Source organism: Camelus bactrianus, chromosome 34 (genome assembly GCF_048773025.1).
Source record: "Camelus bactrianus isolate YW-2024 breed Bactrian camel chromosome 34, ASM4877302v1, whole genome shotgun sequence".
Lineage (NCBI taxonomy): Eukaryota > Metazoa > Chordata > Mammalia > Artiodactyla > Camelidae > Camelus > Camelus bactrianus.
The window spans coordinates 9,695,841-9,718,696 of record NC_133572.1 but is presented as its reverse complement, the minus strand read 5'-3'; the positions used below and the strand labels follow the sequence as shown (position 1 = coordinate 9,718,696).

At 37.6% G+C, this 22,856-nt stretch overlaps 1 protein-coding gene across 2 annotated transcripts in view; it reads right to left on the bottom strand.

The window, feature by feature from the left end:
* The window catches only part of PTPRO (protein tyrosine phosphatase receptor type O), a 178,545-nt gene that overhangs the window by 71,533 nt on the left and 84,156 nt on the right, over window positions 1-22,856 (bottom strand). Inside the window, exons 2-5 of one of the 2 annotated variants that reach the window (XM_010946475.3) lie at window positions 13,825-14,098; window positions 5,888-6,046; window positions 3,957-4,109; window positions 1,640-2,083 (exon numbers count right to left, since the gene is read on the bottom strand). In XM_010946475.3, coding sequence (XP_010944777.2) covers window positions 1,640-2,083; window positions 3,957-4,109; window positions 5,888-6,046; window positions 13,825-14,098 — 1,030 coding nt within the window. The other variant, XM_045510276.2, reaches the window with a different exon arrangement.

Genomic DNA, 22,856 nt, shown 5'->3' with positions numbered 1-22,856 from the left:
ATTAAAATATGGTGTCCAAATCCATAAAATAAGGGGTGGATATATACTGCATTCTTACATATTGTTAACCAGTAAAATTATATGCACAAAACAGAAGTATAACGTTAGAGGAAGATATTAATAATCAACTTTCTCCTTTGGATATAAGGGATTAAAAAAACCCAGGACCAAATGTCATATAAGTTCTTTGTGGTTGCATTAAATATCAATAAATGCCTTAAAATATATTGAATTGTCTCTAGGCAGAAATCATCCTTCTGGATATATTTTCTGACACTAGTAATATTTTTCCCTCATTGGTTTGTTTCCAGAAATTTTAGCAGTAAAAATGACTTTTATATTGCTTCAAAGTCCATCTCCTACTGCTTCTTACTTCATTTGAAGTTGTTATTATCATCTGGTGACCACAGTAGCCTTCAACAGAACATACTGCGGTCAGATAAAACATGATATAACCTTCATGGAAATAGTCATTAAAAAAATTCTGTTATAAGACTCTATTTTCCATACAATATATTGAGGAACAGAAAAATAAAAGACAGATTAAGCGAACTTTTTAAAGAAATATGAATAATTTCAGGAAAATGTTAAGACTTTTGACTAAAATAATTGGAAATGATGGCGGATTTTAATTTTATATATATTTGGGGATGGCTGATTGTTTTATAGTCTATATATTGCTATATAATCAGTATAGAGGAATCCACAGATTTTGTATTTTATTCTGTTAAATAAAATAGGGGCAAACGATATGTCAAAAATGAGACTCGGTGATTTGACTGCCCTTCCCTGTAAATAAGGTTGTCAATTTAACCTCAAATTTTGACAACTTGACAACCTTTGCCGACCCAAACTACTGGCCTGGAAAGTATCAAATGAAGTGCATTATGTTAAAAACAAAACAAACAGCAAATAACTATAAAAACCTACCAAACAGTAATTCAGATCTGATTCATGACCCAAATTTACTGAATGCCACGGCCCTGCTTTTCATAAATTAGTGGGTTAAATATGGAGAATTACCCTCAGATGCCAGCTGAGTGGATACAATATATAATATTAATAGCTTTAGTGGAAGTACCAGCTACTGTTTATTTTCTGTTCTACTACCGGCTCCTCTTTGGGAAAATGTGAGTGGTGCTGGCTTCAGGGGGCACAGCCTAAGGGGAGTGAGAGTAGCTGCATAGGCAGGACACATGTCTGACACTCTTGTAAAAGTAGCCGTGTTGTCAGAAAGATGCTTTTGCTGATTCCTCACAAGTTTGTGTACTGGAAAAAAGAACGTCTCCCCAGGATATTTTGTAACTTGTGATGGTTAGAACTGTCATTCAAAATCTTCCCAAATATAGTTTCCTCAATGGCCTGGGGTACACGAAGTGTCAGGTAATGAAATGTACACATTCGCCCGTACTTGCAACCTATCAGCTACCCAAACTGGATTCTGACCCAATCTGTTCATTTTTGTTTTCTGGTTTCAGTCTGCATTGGATACTCAACTAAATTCTTCCTTTTCTTCACCATTTTTCTTCAGATCTTAACTGTGTACCCTCAGTCTTTCTTCCTAAATTTCATTTTTAAGTGTTTCAATTTCCTTTCCTTTGCGCTGTTCCTTATTTCCTCTCGTTTCCGATTACTTTACCTTCTCTTTCTATGTGGATATGGAACCCATCAAAGGCGGTGGGTGGTTTTGGTGGTAACCAACTCAAGATCATTTGTACAGGGAAAAAAGAGAAAGAACCGGCTGTTGATTTCTCAGTCTCAGTGAGCGTACTGTTATTTTCATATTCCACGGGAAGAACACTGACGAATTCATCTTCACTGTCAGGAGTTGCAGATGCACTGTCCCACCAGTATGGCGGGGATGCGGTTTCATAGTCACTGCTGTTAAAGTCAGGCCAACCAGAAGAAAGGTTGCCAGAGGGAATTTCAGGAGTTCCATCTGTGTAATGGAACAATTTGTCTTTTCCCATTGTATCTTGTGATGTCATGAATGATTCCTCTGGGAAACTGCCACTCTGTTCTTCCCAGTTGTTTTTGTTCAAGTTTACAATACGAACTGAGATATTTCGAGGTGGGTAAGGGGCTGTAAGAGAGAGAATTTTTTTTTTCAGGTAACTGTTAACTATTGTAATGAATACCCAATCTATTGAGTCAAATACACAAGCAGATTTATAAAATAGTGTTTAGTTGTGCTTTTACTGTATAGATAATTTACATCAAGAACAAGTGTGATTTCAAGATTTGCAGATACTAATATATGTAAAATACATAAACAACACGTTTATACTGGATAGCACAGGGACCCATATTCAATAACTTGTAATCTATGGTGAAGAAGAATATGAGAACGAATGTATGTTCCTATGTGACTGAAGTATTGTGCTGTACACCAGAAACTGACACAGCATTGTAAACTGACTGTACTTCAATACAAATATATTAAAAAAAAAAAAGAACACCTAAGATTTTGTGCATGGTGTGCACACATTAAGTGTATCACCAATCACACTTCAAATACATTGCTTTGTGATACTGTGCTTGTTCAAGTGGTGATTTAGCCACTCCCAAAGCAGAGTTCTATGTATATTTTTCAGCTTATCACAATCTCCTTTTTTAAAAAAACTCAGTCTCTGTCCCTAAACCTTTCTTACAAAAAAAGCGGCTATTGTGCACTTACAGCTCTCAAGACAAACACTTCTATGACATAGTTGCACTTAGGAGAGTTACATGTATGAACTGCGTTCAGAAACAGGAACACACGTGTTGGAAATTAGTCGTCACTCCTCACCTCTCTAAAATGGAAACTACGTACACAAAATGAGTTTATGAATTATGGAAACATAGTAGAAAATTATGAAGGCTCATCACCTTGGTCTCTGCCTGCAACAGTTTCTACCTATCCTTCAAACAGAGCTGAACCATCACCTGTCCTATGAACATCTAATAAAAAGTAACCTCTCCCTCTTTTTGTGCTGTTATACAACTTTGTACCTCTTTGATAATATTTACCACATCCTGCCTTGTGTGAGTGCCATTAGTACCTCTACCATTTTTGAGGACAGGGAACTATCTCACCAGACTTTGTCTTTATCTCTTTTAGTACTTAAAATAACTCCCAGGTAAAAGGTGCTGAATAATGTTTCTTTATTTGAATAATAAAAAATACAAAAAGAATCTTAGATTTTTATTGACATGGAGTGAATAACTTACTTAGCTGAACTGGTTTCTTTGCCTTGGCTTAATTAATGAGAATTATGACATCTTAGACTTTCAGATCAGCAGGGTCTCAGGGTGATCTATTGTAACACATTCCCTGTGTTTGTATGAATAGTATCTCCAACATTCCTATTGAACACTTGGGCACAGTAGGCTTGAAAAAATGTCAGCTATATTGGTAGTGGCTATGGGTATTTAGAACATGTATATTTATTTTACCTATCCATTCTTCCATCTGCCTACCCATCTGTCCATCCATCCATCTATCCATCCATCCTGTGACTGTTCTTCATGTTAGTGATGCTGCTAAAATTAAATGCTGCAAATTTCAGATACATCTGAATCCCAATATTTTCCTTTAATAATCTGATAATCTATACTAGAACATCTCGTATCTGTTCTTCTGTCATATGGGCATTTTTTCAGGTTGTAGAATGACTGATGTCTACCTGATCCAGTTAACTTACTTAATTATAACTTTTGGTGGTATCACGTACTTTTTTATTCAAAGATTATAAATCTATTATTACATTGACATTTAAAATTTTTCGTATTGAATATTTTACTCAGTTCCTTTTACATTGATAGCAAATTTGTTTCAGATTATTAAAAATATATTTTCTTTCTTAGCTCTGGAACAGAGTTTTTCTTAGAATGATAGAAAGTATGTGTACAACAACATATAATTTAATAATTGTTTCCAACAAGTTTGACTTATCAGTTCTTACCAGAAGACTTACCAGTTCTATGCCTTTTGGGTTCATGACTGACACCACTGTACTCCACAAGAGTGCTTTTATTAAAAGTTGCCTCAGATACCAGCTGAAAGGTGATATTACTATAACATATCCCTGGCAGCCAGTGATTAAATACTGTTTTTCCCTTAAAGAAATCTAAGAAGAAAAAAATCAGTTACATTAAAATTGTGGTCTTCTAAATGCCACATATTTCTAGAAATTTCTAAATAATTTTGATTAAGTATCCATGAAATACTACTGGCATGGTTAATAATAAAACCTTGATAGAAGACTAGAGATGAAAATTTGGAATTTTGGACTCAAACCTGCAAGGCTTTTTTCTGCAAGAATTGGATACAATTGGAATTAAATTTTTATCATAGGAACATTTGGTGTATTAATTAGAGAAGATAACATACAGAAATTATAGAGATTAGGTTTATGCCAACCATTAACTTTAAGAAAAAAACCCGAGGCATTTTGCCAATTTATGACTTGGGAAAAAGTAATTTTACAAGAAATGTTTACTCTAGACTCACTTGTAGAATATACCCTATTTTTAAAGTAAAATGGTTTGTCTGTCATTTGGCAGGTAAGACCTGCTTGAAAAAAGAAGAAAACAAAAAAAAAAATTGAATTTTATTTGAAAAACATTTTATTTGGAAAATAATAATATATTAAAAAATCCAGTCCAACTTAGAAAGAAGTGAGGGAAAGAAACTAAAAGTACCACTTATTGAATGAAAAGCCAAAAATAACTTAAAAATTAATTAACTAAAAAAGAGTGTATTCATTAACTTATTTTTAAACTTACGGATTTTAGCTTAACAAAGTTAACAAAGGAAGTTTTCAGTGACTGCTTTTCAATCATTTATGAACTTGTAGTTTTATGTGATCAATAAGCAAATAAGGTCCTAAATATTAATTTGCAGATAATGCAGTAATTTGTGGAGTCTATGTTTATTTGATTTTTTTTAAGTTTAAAGAACTGTAAGTTCACTACATATGTTTTAAACACTGTCTCATTAAAAAAAAACAAACAAACAAACAAACAAACAAAAACCTCCCTGAATCAGGAATTTGTAAAAATAGCAAGTTAAAGTGACATTTTTCTGGATATTATGCCTTGTGTTTGCAGACCTGTCCTCTACCTGGCTTCCAGATGCAACCAGTCAACTTTGAGACCATCATCTACACCCACTGCAGATAAATGTTAGGGTGCTGTGTCCTGAGAATATTTAAATTCCTCCAGTTCGTTTCAGTCCCCCAAAGCTGAATGCCCCCTCCCCTTCTCTCCCTCTCGCTCTTGACCCCTCTCCAACCCTCCCCAAATAGTCTACTCAGAAAAGGTGACCAGGTTCTTTTGAAATGATTAATTCCTCCAATCCCTCTTCTCTCTCTCCCTGCCCACGGGGTCCCCATCAAGCCAGTAAAAATAGTGAAACCAATTTTTGGATGTTAATGCAGTCACTTAGCTGGTTGCACTGATAAATATATACCAAAAAGCCTTGTCTTTTGCATTGGAGAATAATCTTGGACCAGCTCCATGTGAAACTTTGTGAAAGGCACCTCTAGCTTCCCAGTTCTAGAAACGCCCTAATACACTCAGGAGGAAATCATTAGGTGAGGTGCTTCTAAATTTAAATTTGAGTTTGTCTCCTGCACCAGACATGTAGGAATAATATTTGGCAAGAGTAACTTGTAAGTCATAATAGGTTTTCTTATGCTCATGCATGACACGTGATTCTAAAATAATGAACCAGACGGTCTAAGACTCCCCCTAGCACTTTTTCATGAATTAATAACTATTTTTATTGGTTCACTTGTGACCGAATAGTGAATTATAAGACCTCTTCAGAACAAGAGCAAGAGAATTTGGCAAAAATCATGTAAAAAAAAATAGTCATCACTTCTCTTCTTCTTTAGCCTCTTACCTTTATATAACATTGTCCGGAAGTCTTTACCTTCCCAATAGCTTATGTTGACTCTTGTGAAAACGTTATATTTTTCTGGATAATGAATTTCAAACAGGACTCCTGTTTCAGGAGAAGGTTTATAGTCATATATTGAAACACTGGTTACAGGTAGAGGTTCTGCAGAAGAGAAATTAATAGAGAAAGGGGAATTGGGAAAAGAGGAAAAGGCCATTATCAATACTTGGAGAAGTACCAAGGATTACATCTATCAGAATTTACACGTATTTTAATTAGTTTAGTGTCTCACAGATAATTAAAATACGTTAGATAAATTGTTTTCAGTCATTCACTTTTGCAAATAATGCTACAATGAATGTTTTGGGACCAACCTAACCCTAAACCTTATGTTGGAAATCCTGGATAGTAGAGTATGCCCATCTTCAACTATATGAAATATTGTGAAAGTGTCTTCTAATTTTATGTCAATTATCTGTGTGTCAGCAGTGTATGGTAGTTCTATTTCTCCATATTGTTTTCCAACATTTGATTGTATCAGCCTTTAAAATTTTTGCCACTCTGAGGCACGTGAAATATTGTCTCTTCTAACTTCCTATTCATAAAGGAAGTTGAGTATCTTTTTGTGTCAGTCATTCAGTTTCCTTTTTCTTAGAATTGTTTGATTCTTTTGCCTGTTTCATGGGTTCTTTTTCCATATTTTCCTGCTAATTTGTAATTCAGCCTCTGTCATGTCCTACCTCCCCATTGTCATTTTTTATTTTGTCCTATGCCTTTCATCTGGGTTCATCTTTCTTCTTGCTGAAACACATAATTGAATAGTTACTTAAGTTAGAGTGTAGGTGTTAAATTCTCCTAGGCTCTGTATTTTAAACAATGTCTTTATTTTATCTTTATTCTTGATGTAGTTTAGCTGGGTATAAAATTCTGGGTAGACTGATTTCCCCTCAGTACTTTGAAGATATTGCTCCATTGTCTTCTTGCACCAACTACTGCAGAAGAGAAAGCTCCTATCAGTCTAATACTTATTCCTTTGGAGATACTATGCTATTTGTCCTTTGGTACCTTCTAAACTTTTTACTTACTTTTATTTATGCTTGGTACTCTGCAGTTTCTCCATCACATATCTAGGTGTGGTCGTAGTGTTGAATTATGCTCTAGGTACTTAAAATGCCTTGTCAGTCTGTGGATTCATATCATTATTTAAGTCTTGGAAATTTTCATAGTCATTTCTTCAAATATTGTGCCAATCACCCCCTCCATTCTTTTTCTTAAATGCTTAATCTCCTCAGTTAGAGCCTCTCCCACCACCATACCTGTGAATTGTCTCACTGTGCTAAATCATGGAGCAACGACAGTATTATCTTTTAATTTACTAACTTTACTTAAGTGTTATCAGTACAGAATTTATCTCACCTATTGAAGTTTTTCAACTAGTTGCCTTTAGATTTGATTAATTAAACTAATTTTGCCCTGTTCAGCCAATTAAAATATTAAAATAAATAACTGTATTCTTTATTTATGAAAATTTAACTTTATTTATGTGTATTCCCTGTTTTTGTTTTGTTCCTGCCAACTTTTGTTTCATTATTTCTTAACCTTTTTAACAAGTGTAATTCTTTCATTTATCACTTTGTACATCGTATCATACATAAATTTTTTTCAGATTGCTACATAAGATATAATCTAAAATGTTGTCATCTTTATGTCTACCTTTTTTTTTAGCATAGATTTCTTTCTGTGTTCTGAAGTATAAGCCCTGGGCCAAATTTTGTTTTCTCATTGCCCGATTTCTTGCTTATTCCTTGCTGTTTCAAGGCTTATTCCTTAGCATCCTTTCAGCTCACAAAAATCCACAGTCTAAGCAGGGCATATAACATTATTTTGGGGTTCTTGATATTGTGGATGGTATAGTGGTTCTCACAGATTTATCCCCTGAGTCAGAGGGTAACTAACCTTGGTCCTTGGTAGTAAGCCTGTGTGTCCCCTGCACCTCTAGGCCTCCATATGTGCTCTTTTCACAAGCAGGAAGAATCTTTACTTCAAGCAAGGAGCCTGGCTCTGGGCCATATCTAGTGTGGAGCACTTCAATTCTTCCTTTTCTCTAGGGGGCAAGACTGAATACTGTCTTTTTTTAGACCCAGTGCACAGAGGCTTCATGACTTCAGACCACTTCCCTACTTTGAGTTTCTGTTTTGCTTCTGATTCATGGAGACACCTATCTTATTTTTTAGCCTAGCAGTATATTTCTGGTTTTCTTTTTGCTTCTGTGGTGGGAACAAAGAGTGTATGACAAAGGGGGAATTTACTGCATTCTTTGTACAAAAAATTTTACCATGAAATGCCCATTTTTCTTTTAATAACAAAATTTTAATAACATTTGCTATGGTTATTATTTCCTTATTAGGGGTCCCACATAATAAAAACTGATGTTCAAATTGAAGAATACTTTGTGTTCCTTAATTACCTTTGAACTATTCATGACAGATCATGAATAGGACAGACTTTAAAGTTTTGAATGTGACTATCTTAGAAAATAAAAAGAAAAAAAAAAACAAAAGCAAATGTGGAGCAAATACTGCTCCAAGAAAGCAGAGGTTGTTAGTATCTGCTAAGTGCTAAGAGATGTTTCTTTCTGAGATTGCTCTCTTTTGATGAACTAAAACTAAAGAAGCTGTTGGATCAGTGATCAGCATCCCTTGCTTCTGATGTGACCAACATAAGAATATGTGTCTTCTGACATAGTCCTCTCGAGGCAGATGGATGTGGGGTTAGTCACTCACTTCTGATGGCAGGAGTAGGGAAAAGGGACCAGTTTAGGGCCCAGACCAAAGCTCTTGTCCTATGTATAGATGATAATTTGAGACCTGAACTGATGATTCAGCTGTATCCAAGCAGACCACTGAGGTGAGCTGGCAGCAGCATGGGAACCACCATGATCCAGGAAGGATTGTTACCATCACACCCACTAATTTAGTTCAAGTCTTCATCATTTCTTTTGTAAGGGAACAAAATTTGTCACATCAAAATGTGTCTCTGGCATGAGGATTAATTTAGTATTTTTAAAAAACAGAAGACTCAAGAAGAACCTATGATCTTCCCCCTAACTGCCTAAAAGAATTTAGACATGAGGGCCTGTTACCCACATAGAGCTATCACCGGAGGTATCTGCCAGAATATGGGCTAGGATGGTTGGGGGGAAAACTCAGCAGGGCCTAGAGATCAGAGTCCTCTGTGTGTCTTCGGTCTCTGCACGGCCCAGCAAACATGTGTTTACCAAACATTTGTTTGTCTATCTCTGTGTCAGTTGCCTTCCTCCCCTCTGAAGTCCCAAACCACTACCCCCAACATCCTCTTTTGTCTTCAGCTGAAAATCACTTTTAAGGTGAAAGTTTTGGCCATTTTGACAAGATACCAGTTTTCCTGGGTTTCTCCTGTGTATACTCATTATTAAATTTTAGTATGATTTTCCCTTGTTAATTTGTTGCTCATCAATTTAATTCTTGGACCAGCCAGAAAAACCTAGAAGGGTAGGAGAAAATTTCTTCCTCTCTGACACTTTCCTGGAATATTTAAACCGCTTTCTAAATTATTCTTCCTGCCTCCAATCTTACCTTCATTTTTCTTATTTATTTCTGTTCAGAATTTTTAAGACTGCAGGCTACTTGATACTCTCTGTCTGAAACTAATCACCTCCACCTCACTGACTTTTCCCTGCCTGATCTGTTTTGTTTCTCTTTTGCTCCCAACCCTGTGAGCAATTTTCTATTTCATCCATTGGTATTAATTATACTTACTGATCTTCTACTAGATGCAACACACGTTGTTAAGGAGTCTATTTAAATATTTTTAGTACATACAATTTTACATTATTTCATAGCATCCTCTGCAAAATCTACAGCCCACAAACCAAATCTGGCCTGCCACATGGTCTTGTATGATTTATGAGCTAAGAATGGTTATTTATATTTTTAAAAGGTTGACAAAAGTCAGCAAAAGAATAATATTTCATGGCACTTGAAAATTATATAGATTTCAAATTTTGGTGTCTTTAAATAAAGTCTCCATAGAACAGAACCGTGCTTATTTATGTATTGTCTATGGCTGCTTTTCTCCTGAAACAGCAGGGTTGAATGATGGCAACATAGACTGGAAGGCCCACAAACATAAAATGTTTATTACTTGGATTGTTACAGAGAAAGTTTGCTGGCCCCTGCAATAGATTATAAATTAGCATCTAAGAGAAAGTAATAATCTGCCGAAGGCTACATTATGGTTTCCAGATTTCTTTGGCACCGAAGTTCATGCTTTGATCCGCTACTTAAAATCCCTGTTTGGTAATCTGTCCATGGCAATGCAGGATTCAAGATCCTGTGGCTTGCAACTCTGTTACAAGAAGGAAATTTCCACAATCGAATCATGTAATGTCATTTCTTTGTATAAGATCTGTCATCATGCCTCACTTATAGATTAAGGTCTGGCCTCTTTTGTAAAGTATTCAAGGTGCTTCCCAATTTTCTAGCCACATTTCCTGTCCTTTTCTAGCATCACTGATGCTTTCCATCTTCAGTCTTGCAGTTTCACAAGTGTGCCACGCTGTGCCCGCCTCCATCCTTTACATACACGATTCCCTTTGACTCTGACTGTAACACTTTCCATTCTTTATTCATTTGGCAAATTTTCAGTAATTTTTAAATGATTGTTTCTTCTGAAGTGCCTTCCCAATGTACCCTGAGAAAGCTGCCAGTCTCTTACATAATTCTTTATTAGCATTCATCATATTTTTGTAATGTTTTCTCTTTTCCCCTATTGTACACCATCTTTGAATATGGGTATTTTATTTATCTTTATTTCTCTGCCACCTAGGACAGGGCATAGAGAATGCAGGCAGTAAATAAAATAAAAACTCATTTATTTTTATTTATAACATTATTTTTATTTATAATGGATGAATTTGTGTAGAATATTATATTTGTAGAATGTCTCCATGTGTGTTCCGCAATGTTTCCAGCCACTCTTTCTAGGTCTTTACCAACACAAGAGACAGCTTTGTGTCAATAGCACTTTCCAAATTTCTAAGAAGTTGTTTTCATGTATTAATTTTGCCTATTAAGAAACTACTCCTTCTCTCTAAAGTGAACACAATATACTGAAAGTTCTCAATCAGTTAAATATTAATCGGATGTCAGAGCCTAAGGGTTGGGAAACTCTTTTGAACTGGCCAAGGGACTCGTTTGTGCTGAATTTATTCCTTGCCAGGTTTCTCAGCTGTCTCAAAGAGACACCAGACTCAGAACAACTGTAGAGCAATATCAAAGGACTGCCCCAGGGCCAATTGCTTTGTCACTGCTTATTTCATGAAGACAGGAATCTAACACACAATAAATGACTGCAACAAATGTACCCTTTTATTTTCAAGAGCAGTGTGTCAACTCTGTGAGCAGATCCTACAAATGTTTCCTAAACTTTCAAGAAAAGCTTCCCGTTAGAAAAAAAAAGGAGGTGAAAATTCATCATCAGCTGATACATAATGGAATTCTAGAGCTCAGAAGTAATCTTCATCATCACGTATTCAATCCCCTCTCTTTTAAAGGAGGAAGCTGAAACCCAAATATCACCTCACACTTACTGTCACAGAAAAATTTGTGCATTAACCACCAATTCTTACATTCCCAACCTATTATTATTGGTCCAATTAAAAGGCAGAGATTTTTCAGATTGGGAAAAAAAGCAAGATCCAACTCTATGCTGTCTATAAGAAACTCATTTATATATAAAGACACAAGTAGGTTAAAAGTTAAAAGATGAAGCAAGTATACCACGAAAATACTTTACAAAAGAACATTAAAATGTCTGTATTAATATTAGACAAAATAGACTTCAACACAAGGCATATTATTTGGGATAAAAAGGGGCATGGCATATAGATAAAAAGGTGAGTTCATCAAGACGACATAGTAATCCTAAAAGTATTTGCATCTAAGAACATAACAGCAGAGCTTCTAAACACATAAAACGTAAACTAAAAGAAGTGAAAGAAGAAATTAGACAAATTTACACTCTATGTCAGTCATTGCTAGAACAAGTTGACAGCAAATCATTCAGGTTGTTGAAGACTTGAACAACCAACTTGACCTAATTGACATTTATTGAAACTTCACCCAAGTGCTCACAGAATGCACAACAAGATAGGCAATGTTTGGGTCCATAAATAAATCTCAGCAACTTTCCAGTAACTGAAATGGCAAAAGTATGTTCTCTGGTCATAACAACATTTACCTAGAAACCAATAAAAAGATCTCTACAGAAATCACCAAATTTTTGGACATTCAACCACACACTTCCAAGTCCACATGTCAAAGAAATCACAAAAGAAAATAGAAAATATTTTGAATAGAACTTACTGCAGGTGCTAACATATCAGCAAGATATTCCAGAGATCTTTCATCAACCTACTTAACAAATTTCTTCGTGAACCGTTACAAAGAACCGACTCCTCCAGCTTTGTCTGGTGGGAGTAGCTGAGCGCATGCTAATGAGTGTTGGATCAGCCAAAGTCACTGCAGTTTTATTTTGCTCTGTGCCTTAGTCATTTTTTTCCTGGATCTCTCTCCTGTTACTTGCTCAACTAAATTGAATTAATATTTATTGATCACAATTAAGCATAAGGCTCATGGTAGGTGCTTATGAGATTGTGAAGATAAGGCAGAGCTTCTGATTGCAAGGATTTATGTCATAGGCATTTATATACCTTGATCTACTGTCTGGATCTATTAACTTCTGATTCACCATTTCTGGAGCTTACTTAAGACAGTATTTTACCAAGCAAGTTCTTCCTTTAATTTCACTAGGTCCTTGATTTGTTCATTATATCGGTCAACCTTGAAGGTCTTGGGTCTGTGCCATTCCTAATTTTTAGGACTCAGTACTGATCTTGGGACTCTGCCAAGGGAAACTTTAATTAATTTTTGACAGACATGTTAAAAATATGTCCTTTAGCTTGGTTCTGCGTTCTTGCTTCTTGATGTTTCTCTTTCCTTGTTTATTTTTCCTGACAGAAAATATCAGTATGTCCTTTTCCTTAACTGTGGCCAGAAAGATCATGTATAGGTGAGAATTAAAAAATTACTGTCACTGGAAAATGTGTACTGTGGAACAATGACCAAGAAGGACTTTGCTGAGACATTAAATTGCTCTAGTGACAAACCTACATCTTACAGATAACAGTTTTTCTTCCATACCTTGACATATACAGTAGAGTCAAATTTTACTTTGCGATTAGCTATTAAAATCAGAGAGTAAAATGAAAATCACATACAGTTAAAAACCATTCCTGAGTAATTTCTAGTATCAGCATGACCTCTTACGACACACACATACTAAAGGCTAAAACGTCAATGAATTTTTTTCCTTGGCATTCTTTTGGACAGTGGAAGCCTAGGCTATTTTGAGGGTGAGGTGGGGGAGAGCAACTGGTAAATAACAATTTCTTTTTCATCCTCTCAACTAAAAATGCATAATTGAATTTGAGCCAGCAAAGTACAAGTATAAATTCATTGCCTCAACAAGCAAATTGCTTAATACGAGAATATATGTTCTAGGAAAAAAAAAAACTTAGTTCTGATCATAGTATTAAATTGTACAGCAGAAAATGATATGGTCCAATCATGAATCTAAAATTGTTATTCAATCTCAAATACACTACTGAGGTTGACTTTTGTTTGGTTGAGAACACGTTTTTGTGTAGCAAAAGGTTACAGTAAAACCTGATCAAGCCTCGGTAAGAAAGTATATTCTTAACGTAAAGCAGAACTTTGAATCTTGTCACTTGACTTCAAAGCCACTGATCTAACCATTCTGGGCGGACCCTCCCTCAGTGAGACCCATGGGAATATACACAACGAAGAAACACAGAGCACAGCATCGCACATGACGCTTACTTGTTAACACAGTGATCGATCTGGATGGCTTGGTAACCACATTTCCATTTACCACTACCAGGGTAATTATATAGTACAGGCCATGATAACTGGCCTTAAAGATAATGGGAGGAGGCAGAGTACTGTTGAATTCCTCAAATTCGAAGAAGTAATTTTTTGATTCACCAGTTATCTTCACAACATACACAGATGATGGACTCATCACATCTGAAGCTTCTAAAGAGACAGCGATACTGTTGTCATCTTGGACTCTGACATGGAATGTTGTAGCATTCTGTTTAAGAAAAGAGAAGTAAAAGAGAAAATGGAGGTCAAATTTCAGGTTCCTCGCAGTAAAATTATACTGAGATAATTTTCCCAAAATTTACGTTGTGACAAGCATTGCTTTGTGAAATAGGGTGACATAAGTATTTTAGTGTATAAGGAAAAGCAGAAAGAGGGAGATTAACCCCTCCTGGGACTATTCATCTTCTTAAGTTTTATTACTTTTAGTATTTCTTCTCCACTGAAAAGCTGCTTCCAGTTCACAGATTGTGCCATGTAATAAACACAAAATAAACATCATGGAACTGCGTAAAGATGAATGAATGAAAATCATCTTGGCACTCGACTTCCGGAGAAGTCTTTGGTTTCAGCTATGTTGAAGAAGCTGTATGGTTTGAGGAAATATTCTATTTTACTTTGGAGGGAGTAACACTATGGTCATCCTAGGAAAATTCTAGAAAAATGTTTCAAAGTAGTTATTTCCTCTCTGACTTCTCGTTGTCAGTTCTGAAAACTAAAAAAGTCAGGACTGAGAAACCTGTGATAATCCTCCTCGTTAAAGGTTAGCTGGCCCTTAATAAGAGACACTAAGATGTTCTTTGAAGAATGAACTAGACTGAGGCTCCATAGTCACCGATGGAAAAGTCAGCAGTTAGTGGACTGAAAACTTTGAAAATGTGTATGAGCGGTATTTGGAAAATCATCCGTGTAGTTGATTTAAATATTCCTTCCCGATTCTTTCCCACACCCCACAGGTGTGTTCTTGTGTTCTCTGGTCTCAAACAAGACTCGTATACTTCACGACACTTGCTGTTTTGCTTTTAATTTACCTTTTGCATACATGGTGTCCAGGGCAAATTATTTCTTAGATTTGAGCCTCAGGTTTCTCTTCTATGAAAGTGGGACAGAAAAATTGCTGAAACTCATCAAAGACTGACAAAGATCCAGGTACTAAGCTAGGCAGGCTATAAACACAGTTATCTTATTTAATATTCAGAGTAAGCTCAGAGTTAGATACTCCTATTTTGAATCTCAGTTTGTAGCTGAGAAAACAGAGAGCCAGAAAGATTAAGTCACTTGCTCAAGATCCCACATCTAGTTTGGACTCGTAACCGCTGACTTATACACAAGTCACAAGACTGAGCCTCGTTGTTCCACATGCCTCTGCCTTCTCCTCTTGACTTATTTTGCTAACATTGAGTCTGACACACAGAATATAGCTGATAAGTGTTTGTTAAATGAATGAAAGAATTGCTGATTGAATTAATTAAATGTGGGCATTCTCCTCTTAGAATTAATCAACTTATTGATTGCAGCACCTCACATATTGTCAGCAGCTAAATCAAGCATGCAAGATGGATCAGTCCCCTAAAAGACACTATACAAACCAATAATATACTGATATTGTTTCTTTCTATTTAATTTTTTAAAAGAAATCTAGTTTTTACAGGTCCTAGTATTTATAAAGAATACCTGGGTAATAACAGAAGTTTAATTCCATATTAACATTCAGTAGACTTAATTGCGTTCATGACATCCCTACCACACTAGACTGTAAGTTCTCTAAGGACAGTGACTGTGTCTTATTTCCAGCTGCGTCTCCAGCTCCAGGACCAGGCCTGCCTTATGCCAGATGCTTTGTGACCTGGTGACCTGGGCAGCCCTGCGAAGATTTCTATAATACAGGATTGTCAGCATGGGTTGATTTCTTGACTGTCCCTTTTTCCAAATTGTCTCCCATCCTCAGATACAGGGGTATGTTTCTAAAATTGAATTCTGTACTTTTGGGACCAAACATAAACTGTGACCCATTCTACATTACCAGTGGTCAGGTGGAAGTGTGAGGCTAAACCAAGCACTGAATATCCAACAGCCCTGAAATCTAGTTTTTATTCATTATTGATTATAGATGCTGATTCACTGACTCAAAAAATAATATGTTTATGAACATCAAATATATAACTACTGAGACTTTTTAAATTCTGTTTTAACAGCCAGTAACTGAAAGTGTTTGTAATGACGAAAAGAGGAATAAATAAACTCAATTTTGTAAAGTGTTTGAGAAATATATGTCTAATGTGTCATGATGCTTTGTAGACAGTTGAATCTTCCAGGGAAGGGAACTAATCTCCCAAATGCTAACAACAGCTTTGGGGATGATTGTATCAGCCAGGAAAATGCGCATTGGCCCGTGTGCTCCCAGGTTGCCAAAAATAAGTCAAGGGTGGGCTAATCAGATTCAGTCAGTGGGACTAATGAGAAGACGGCAGCAGGCCAAGTGCGATCCAGGCAGTGAGCCTAAAAGAAATGTCATCTATGCTATTTCTTTCTTCTCTGTCCTCTCTGCTTCAGCTTTTCCTGGAATCTATATTCAGGAGAAAATTCTGAATGTACGCTGCAGGCATGTCATCCCTGCTGAGAAGCAGAGCAAGAAGGAAGTGTTAAAAGTCATCGAAATGGATCTGGTAAACTTAAGCAAGGCCAATGCCGATTTATTTGGGGGACAGAAAAAATGTGTAAAACTTTTTTTTTTTCCCTGAGACTGGTAACGGTATTGCTTCACTCTGCAGTAAAAAATATTTTCACTGAAATTTCCTTTGCATAACAAAGTTTTATATAGAAATGCTTCCAGTCCAACACCCTCATTTCACACTTGAGAGCACAGTGGTGCACATGGCACACAGCTAACTGATGTCAGAACAAGGTCTAGGACACACATGTTAGACGCCCTTGGGATTTCCCCTTCCTGAACTAGACGTCAGATGCTTGAGGCAGCAAAAGGGGCCTGGGTACTTGGCTTCAGCAAGGAAGGGAGAACCCAGGAGCCTATAACCTGTTCTTTCGCCAGTCCTAGGAAAGAGAAGCTACTGGAGACAGAGTGGGCAGCACTAAAGGGAAGAAAAACACAGGACGAGTCCTAGGGCTGTAAGACAAGGAAGAGGACTGGCCTCAGACCTGTACCCATCACAGGCCCTAGGAAGTCTTCAGCCATCCCTGACAAGTGGAGCAACTGTGGTCTATTGACCCATCCCTTGATCTGGACCAGGCTTTGCACAGAACATTTTATATATATATATGTATATATATATATTTTATTACTTATAACCATCTTCAGAAGTAAGTTATTATTCCCATTTTACTCAGAGAGATTTAATAATTTGCTTAAAAACACAGCAGTAGACGTGGAATCAGAGAGTCTGAGCGTCTATTCCTTCTTCGCAGCATGTTGCCCGTCAGAATGTGGGACAGCCCAGGGATCTCTCAGCTGCATCTTCGTAATTTATAAAACCAGAGTAATTCCTATAAGTCATGGCGTTTTTGTAAGGGTAAAATGGCTTTCGTAAAAATGTTAATAGTGTGGACTCAATGAATATCAGTTGTATTTCAAAAGTTACTGTGTTTCAGTGAAGTTTTGAGCCACTCAATGACCTTTAAACTATAGAGGTTCTATAAACATTCATTTAATTAGCTTGAAAATCCTACAGAATCCTGTAATTATATTCACTGGATGTTTTATTCACAGAAGCTTGGGGAGCTACCCATTTATTGATTCAGCCACAAACATTAGCTGAGTGCCAGCGTGGTGTGAGTCATCACCCTAGGTGTTAGCGAAAGACAAGGTATTTGAGCTCCAGCGAGAGAGGCATACCCAAATGCACAGTCGTAACCCAATCTGAGTGTTATTACTTACAGACTTCTAATTTTTTATTATTTTTGAATAGATAAATGATCATTAAAGTTTTTTATTGAAATATAGTTGATTTACAATGTGTTAATTTCTGGTGTACAGCATAGTGATTCAGTTCTACATATATGTATCATTTTTCATACTCTTTTTCATTATAGGCCATTACAAGGTATTGAATATAGTTCCCTGTGCTATATAGTGGGACCTTGCTGTTTATCTGTTTTATGAATGGTAGTGAGCATCTGAAAATTCAGAACTGCCAGTTTATCCCTCCACTTACGGACTTTGAAAACCTGTCCGGTTGATGCCTGCTTTTACTGCCAGTCTGGGATCTCTCCTTAGATTGTACCCTCTTCTTTGCAGCTCTGCTTCTTCTCCCATTATAAAACCAGTAAGGGATGCTAATGGGGGTGCTGATTACAGTGACCCACTCCCAGAGCAGAGCAGGAGGTGCCTGGACTCACTCTGGGTAAATCACGGTGGCCATCCCCTCTCCAAGAAGATAGTTATGGAGATGCACTTGTGGACCAAGCCAGCCAACCAGAATGCCTGCTCTGACATTTGATAACCAGAATTAGTGGGAAGGAGCCTTTTCTTCTCTGGTCTCAAGTATGTATGGATGCAAAGCTGGAGAAGTCAGTGTCTGTAATTTCTGCCCTGTGGAGATAGCTGCTTGAGGGAGGCTGTCTGATTTGTTCTGAGGCCCCGGTCTCAGTCTTCTTAAGGCCCAGCCTCTGTGCAGTTTGGTGACATAAGTGAATAAATCCCAGTTTATGGTTTAAATTGCTTAAGCTGGACTTCCAAAATTTGCAGCCAAAAGTCTTGGTCAATACAAGAAAATAGTTCAGTGTTACAAACGCGTAGAGAAGAAAGTAATTCATTCTGCTCCTCTGGATGGATATGAGGGAGGATTTCAGGGTAGAAATGATACTTGAAAGATACTCAGGAGTTTCCCAGGGGAACAAAGGTCAGGGAAGTCATCTGGAGAAGGAAGAGAACGCACACTGCTCCAGAGGGGTTAGGTTGTGGTCCTGCTGCTCAGAGGAGGGGCTTAATAGCCCAGTGCCAGCTGTGCTTTGTTATAGGGAATCTGGATATTTTTTAGGTCAAAAGAAATGACGAACTGCTTTTATGCAGAAAAGTGGCGTGATTAGGCAGACCACAGCTTAGAAAGGCTGCTACAGATCAGAGTATTGACCAGTATAGTTAGGAAGTGGCTGACTGGGTCCATCTAAGGCCGGCAGACAGTAAGGAGGCTGTTGTTACAGTTCGCATAGGACCTGATGAGAGTCCAGGCAGGTGCTGCCTGTGTGACCTGCCGGTGTGACTTGCTTCTAGAACATTGTCAGTGCTCCAGCTGGCAGCCCAATAAACGATTAGACTCACTAGAGGGCATTTTAGAGGGAACACAGAAAATGCTGCTGTGCTAAGGCTACCCCGTAAGAAGCAATGGGAGGCTCGGTTCTTTTTAACAGAAACAGTAGCTAATTGTTACTACAATATTTATGACCTATTTTTCTCATTGATTTTCTTTGGGACATGTAAATTTTAGGAATTGTATCTTTTTAGGACACTTAAACCATAGTTCCCAGAACCGTTCTGACTTTCACTCTACTTACCCAGTAATCAACATTACCCCTTTTCACGAACAAGACTGGCCAGCATTCCTTTCTCTATCGTGCTTGTGTGCAGCAGCCTGAGCGAACCTATTTGACTGAAGGTTACCATGGGAACAGTTTCCAGGACCTACTGTGCTGACAAGTCTAGGGACCCGTGAAGCTATGCCTGGCTGATGACTGACTGGGGAGGAGCTGGGTCCAGAATCCAGGAAGCCATCACAATCATTTGTTCTCCACAGTCCAGTGATCAGGCAAATTCTGCACATATGTGACATTCTTCTGGCTTAATGTGTTACCAAAAAAACAGAGGTTCCTGACAGGTTAATTCTGTGAAACAAGCATTATATTTTCATAAAAGGAAGCACTGACAAACATAATTTTGCCTGAATTTTTAAAATTCTCCATCTCTCTTCTCTAGCTTTACCAGTATTTATCGTTTTTAAACGGTTTTACCTCAGAAAGACGCTTGTAGAAATGTAGCTTGTCCCACGTATTGAAAGATAATGTGAAAGATGATGGCGTTAATCATTGATGAGTTTAGTCACATTTCCCCACAGGCAGGAAGTGTCTCTCCAGCTGTGACACCCATTAATTAAATCCTGATGGCAGTTAACAAAGAGTGCTGTGTGTGTCTACCACACACACACTTCACCGCACATGTAGGTGTGGCCCTTGTGACCTCTGTTAAGCACTGCCCTGTAACTCCCCTCCTCGTTGGGTTGTTCACATTGCCAACAGCAGAACTTGCAGACCTTTAAAGCAAATTGCTTCTTGTGCCCTCCACCATCATTGGGATTTAATGATTTTCCTGGAAGACTGCTCCCTCCAAGCCAAATAAATTAAGGCCCAGAAGTCAAAGGAGATGAAGTGCTGTGTACTTAACATACATGCTCTGCTCAGCGTCTACCTTCATGGAGTTTAAAAAAAAAATGAGTGCCTGCTGTATGCTTGGTGCTGAGGGTAAGATGGTGAAGAAAAGAAATGTGTTCTCTGTCCCAGTGAAGTTCAGAGTCTACAGCAAAAGAAAGGAAATACACCAAGTTAAATAATTCAGTAACTACAAGTGAAAAAGGCCTTGCAAAGAAGTGCCTGATGGCAAAGGAGGATCTAACCTAGAGGAAGGAAGTGTCTGTACAGATAAGTACAGGCTGCAGTAAAAGTTGGCCTGATGATGATTTGGAGAAAGAAGATGATCTATGAAGAACAGTGTGTATGAAGATTTGGGGGCTGGAGAAAACATAGTGTATCTGAGAAATCAGAATGGTTAAGAGTGGAGACTAGATCAGGGGATGCTCTGCAAGTCTTTCTTAAAAAGTTGAGGCTTGTTGCTCCAGGTGATGGGAAGGCACTTAATGGGTTATTGAGCAAAGGAGTAAAACAATCAGATTTGCATCCTGTAATAAAAGCAAAAAATCATTATGCTAACCACTGGCTCCCAAATTCCTATTGGAGGAACTTTTAATAAAAAATACTTAATTAATGAACCCCTTGGGACAGAAGGGAACGGTCTAATGGTATGATCAGAGGAATCTAGGCAAACCAAGGAATAGAAAAAGGCAGCCAAACTGGCATTCAAGTTCCAAAGAAAAGAATGGCCTTATTGCAGAAAGTAAGGGGGAGACAGAGGAAGGAAGGGGCTGGAAAAAGCACGGAGAGAAGGGACAGCATGAGAGTGTGACATTGGGACACAGAAGGAGCAAGCAGCCAACAGAAATGTCCAGATGGTGAGGAGGTCAAAGAGCATTCTAAAACTGGGCATGCCTAATATTCCATCTGAAGTTAGCCTTCTGAATGGTAAGCACTCCTCCATCTCCCCAGACCCTGATCTTTACTGATGAGTGCCACAGTCAGACATACTTTGTGTGAGTGGCTCATTTGTGGGACTTGCTGAAGGGGCTGAGTTTCACGTGCTTGTGTTAGGACACAGGAGTGGTCATCGGGGAAAGTGGTACCCAAGGGAAGAGGAAACTGGGGGAATGAAAACCTCCTCCAAATTAACAAAATTCCCAAGGGGATTTGAACATCCATTGGAAATGGGAAAAAATTTAAAATCAAATTCATTTAGGTCTCAGGGTGGGCAGGAAGGTCCTTCTGGTTACAGTGCTGAGAACTGGTTGGAGAGGACAGGCAGCAGTAGGTGTGATGGAAATATTCTAGGGGAGAAATTATGGTGGCTCAGAAGAGTGTGGGGTCAGGAGAAATTTAGTGGGAATATTCCTCAGAATTTAATGACTTGAGATTTGATGGGTTGTGGGCTGCTTGTGGTGCTGATTTTATACCCATGCTCACACCTCGTCATCATTGTCATCACTATCGTATAGAAAAGACTCAGGTGAGCAGATATGAGCAGGGTGGGAATGAGGGTGATGCGTGTAATCAGTTTAGTTTGATGCATAACATGGGGCATATCCAAGGTCAAATGCCAACTAGGTGGTGAGATATGTGGATCCAGAATTCAGAAGAGAGTTCTGGATCTAATATTTGTAAGAAACTGACTTAGAGATGGAAGCCGGAGCCTGGGAACCGGGGGGATACCGCAGTGCAGTGATACAACTACTACTATTAATAGCACTTACTTTTATTAAGAATCTACTATGTGTTAAGAACTTTTTAGGCATTACTTTGCTTAAGCGTCTTAACAACCCTCTAAAAATAGATATTATTATTATCATTTTCCCGATTTGTAATGGAGCCTCAGAAAGATTAAGTAACACGCCTAAGGTCACATAGATTTTATGTGGTGGACATGAGCATTAAATCCACGTTTCTCTGATTCCAAAATCTGTGCAATAACCTTGACACTCAGCTTCAGGTCTGTGCCCACAGACCGTCTTTTACCTTATTCCTTTGCAACCATGCGGTGTGAATGTCGCTTTAAGATCACTTGTCTTTATTGCATGGGGAGTTAGGGGACATTCAGAGGTAGTGGAAAGTATAGTCACTTAAAAACAGAGAGCTCAATACGATTGTCACTTCCATTACATACAGACTATCCGGTAGAGATCCCATGGAACCTTCGTTTCTGCATTCATAAAATGGGGAGAAAATGCCTACCTTACAAGGTGGTTGTGAGATTAAAATGAAAAAATGGAATTAAGATACTTGCTGTATTTTTTTGCCTTGCACATACTGAGTGCTTTATTTTGGTGGTTTTTTAAAAGATGGCAGTTACACTTAATGAATTTGACTAAGGAAGCTCTTATTGGCCGCACTGCAAAGCTTTCTGAATATGAGAAGAAATCTAAGAGACAATAAAAGAAATTTTTCACTTGCATAGGATCCTCAACATCATAATACAACTCCAAAACAATCATGCAGTTTTTCAGTGTGGATTTTTCAGGAAGAGCGGTAGCTCAGATTTGCTGTTACTTGAACTAGTTATAAATATGATTCATTTAGAAATATTATTTTTTATTGTCTTTGTAAAGTAGCTTCTAAACTAGTCTCTCTCCTGTTTCTCC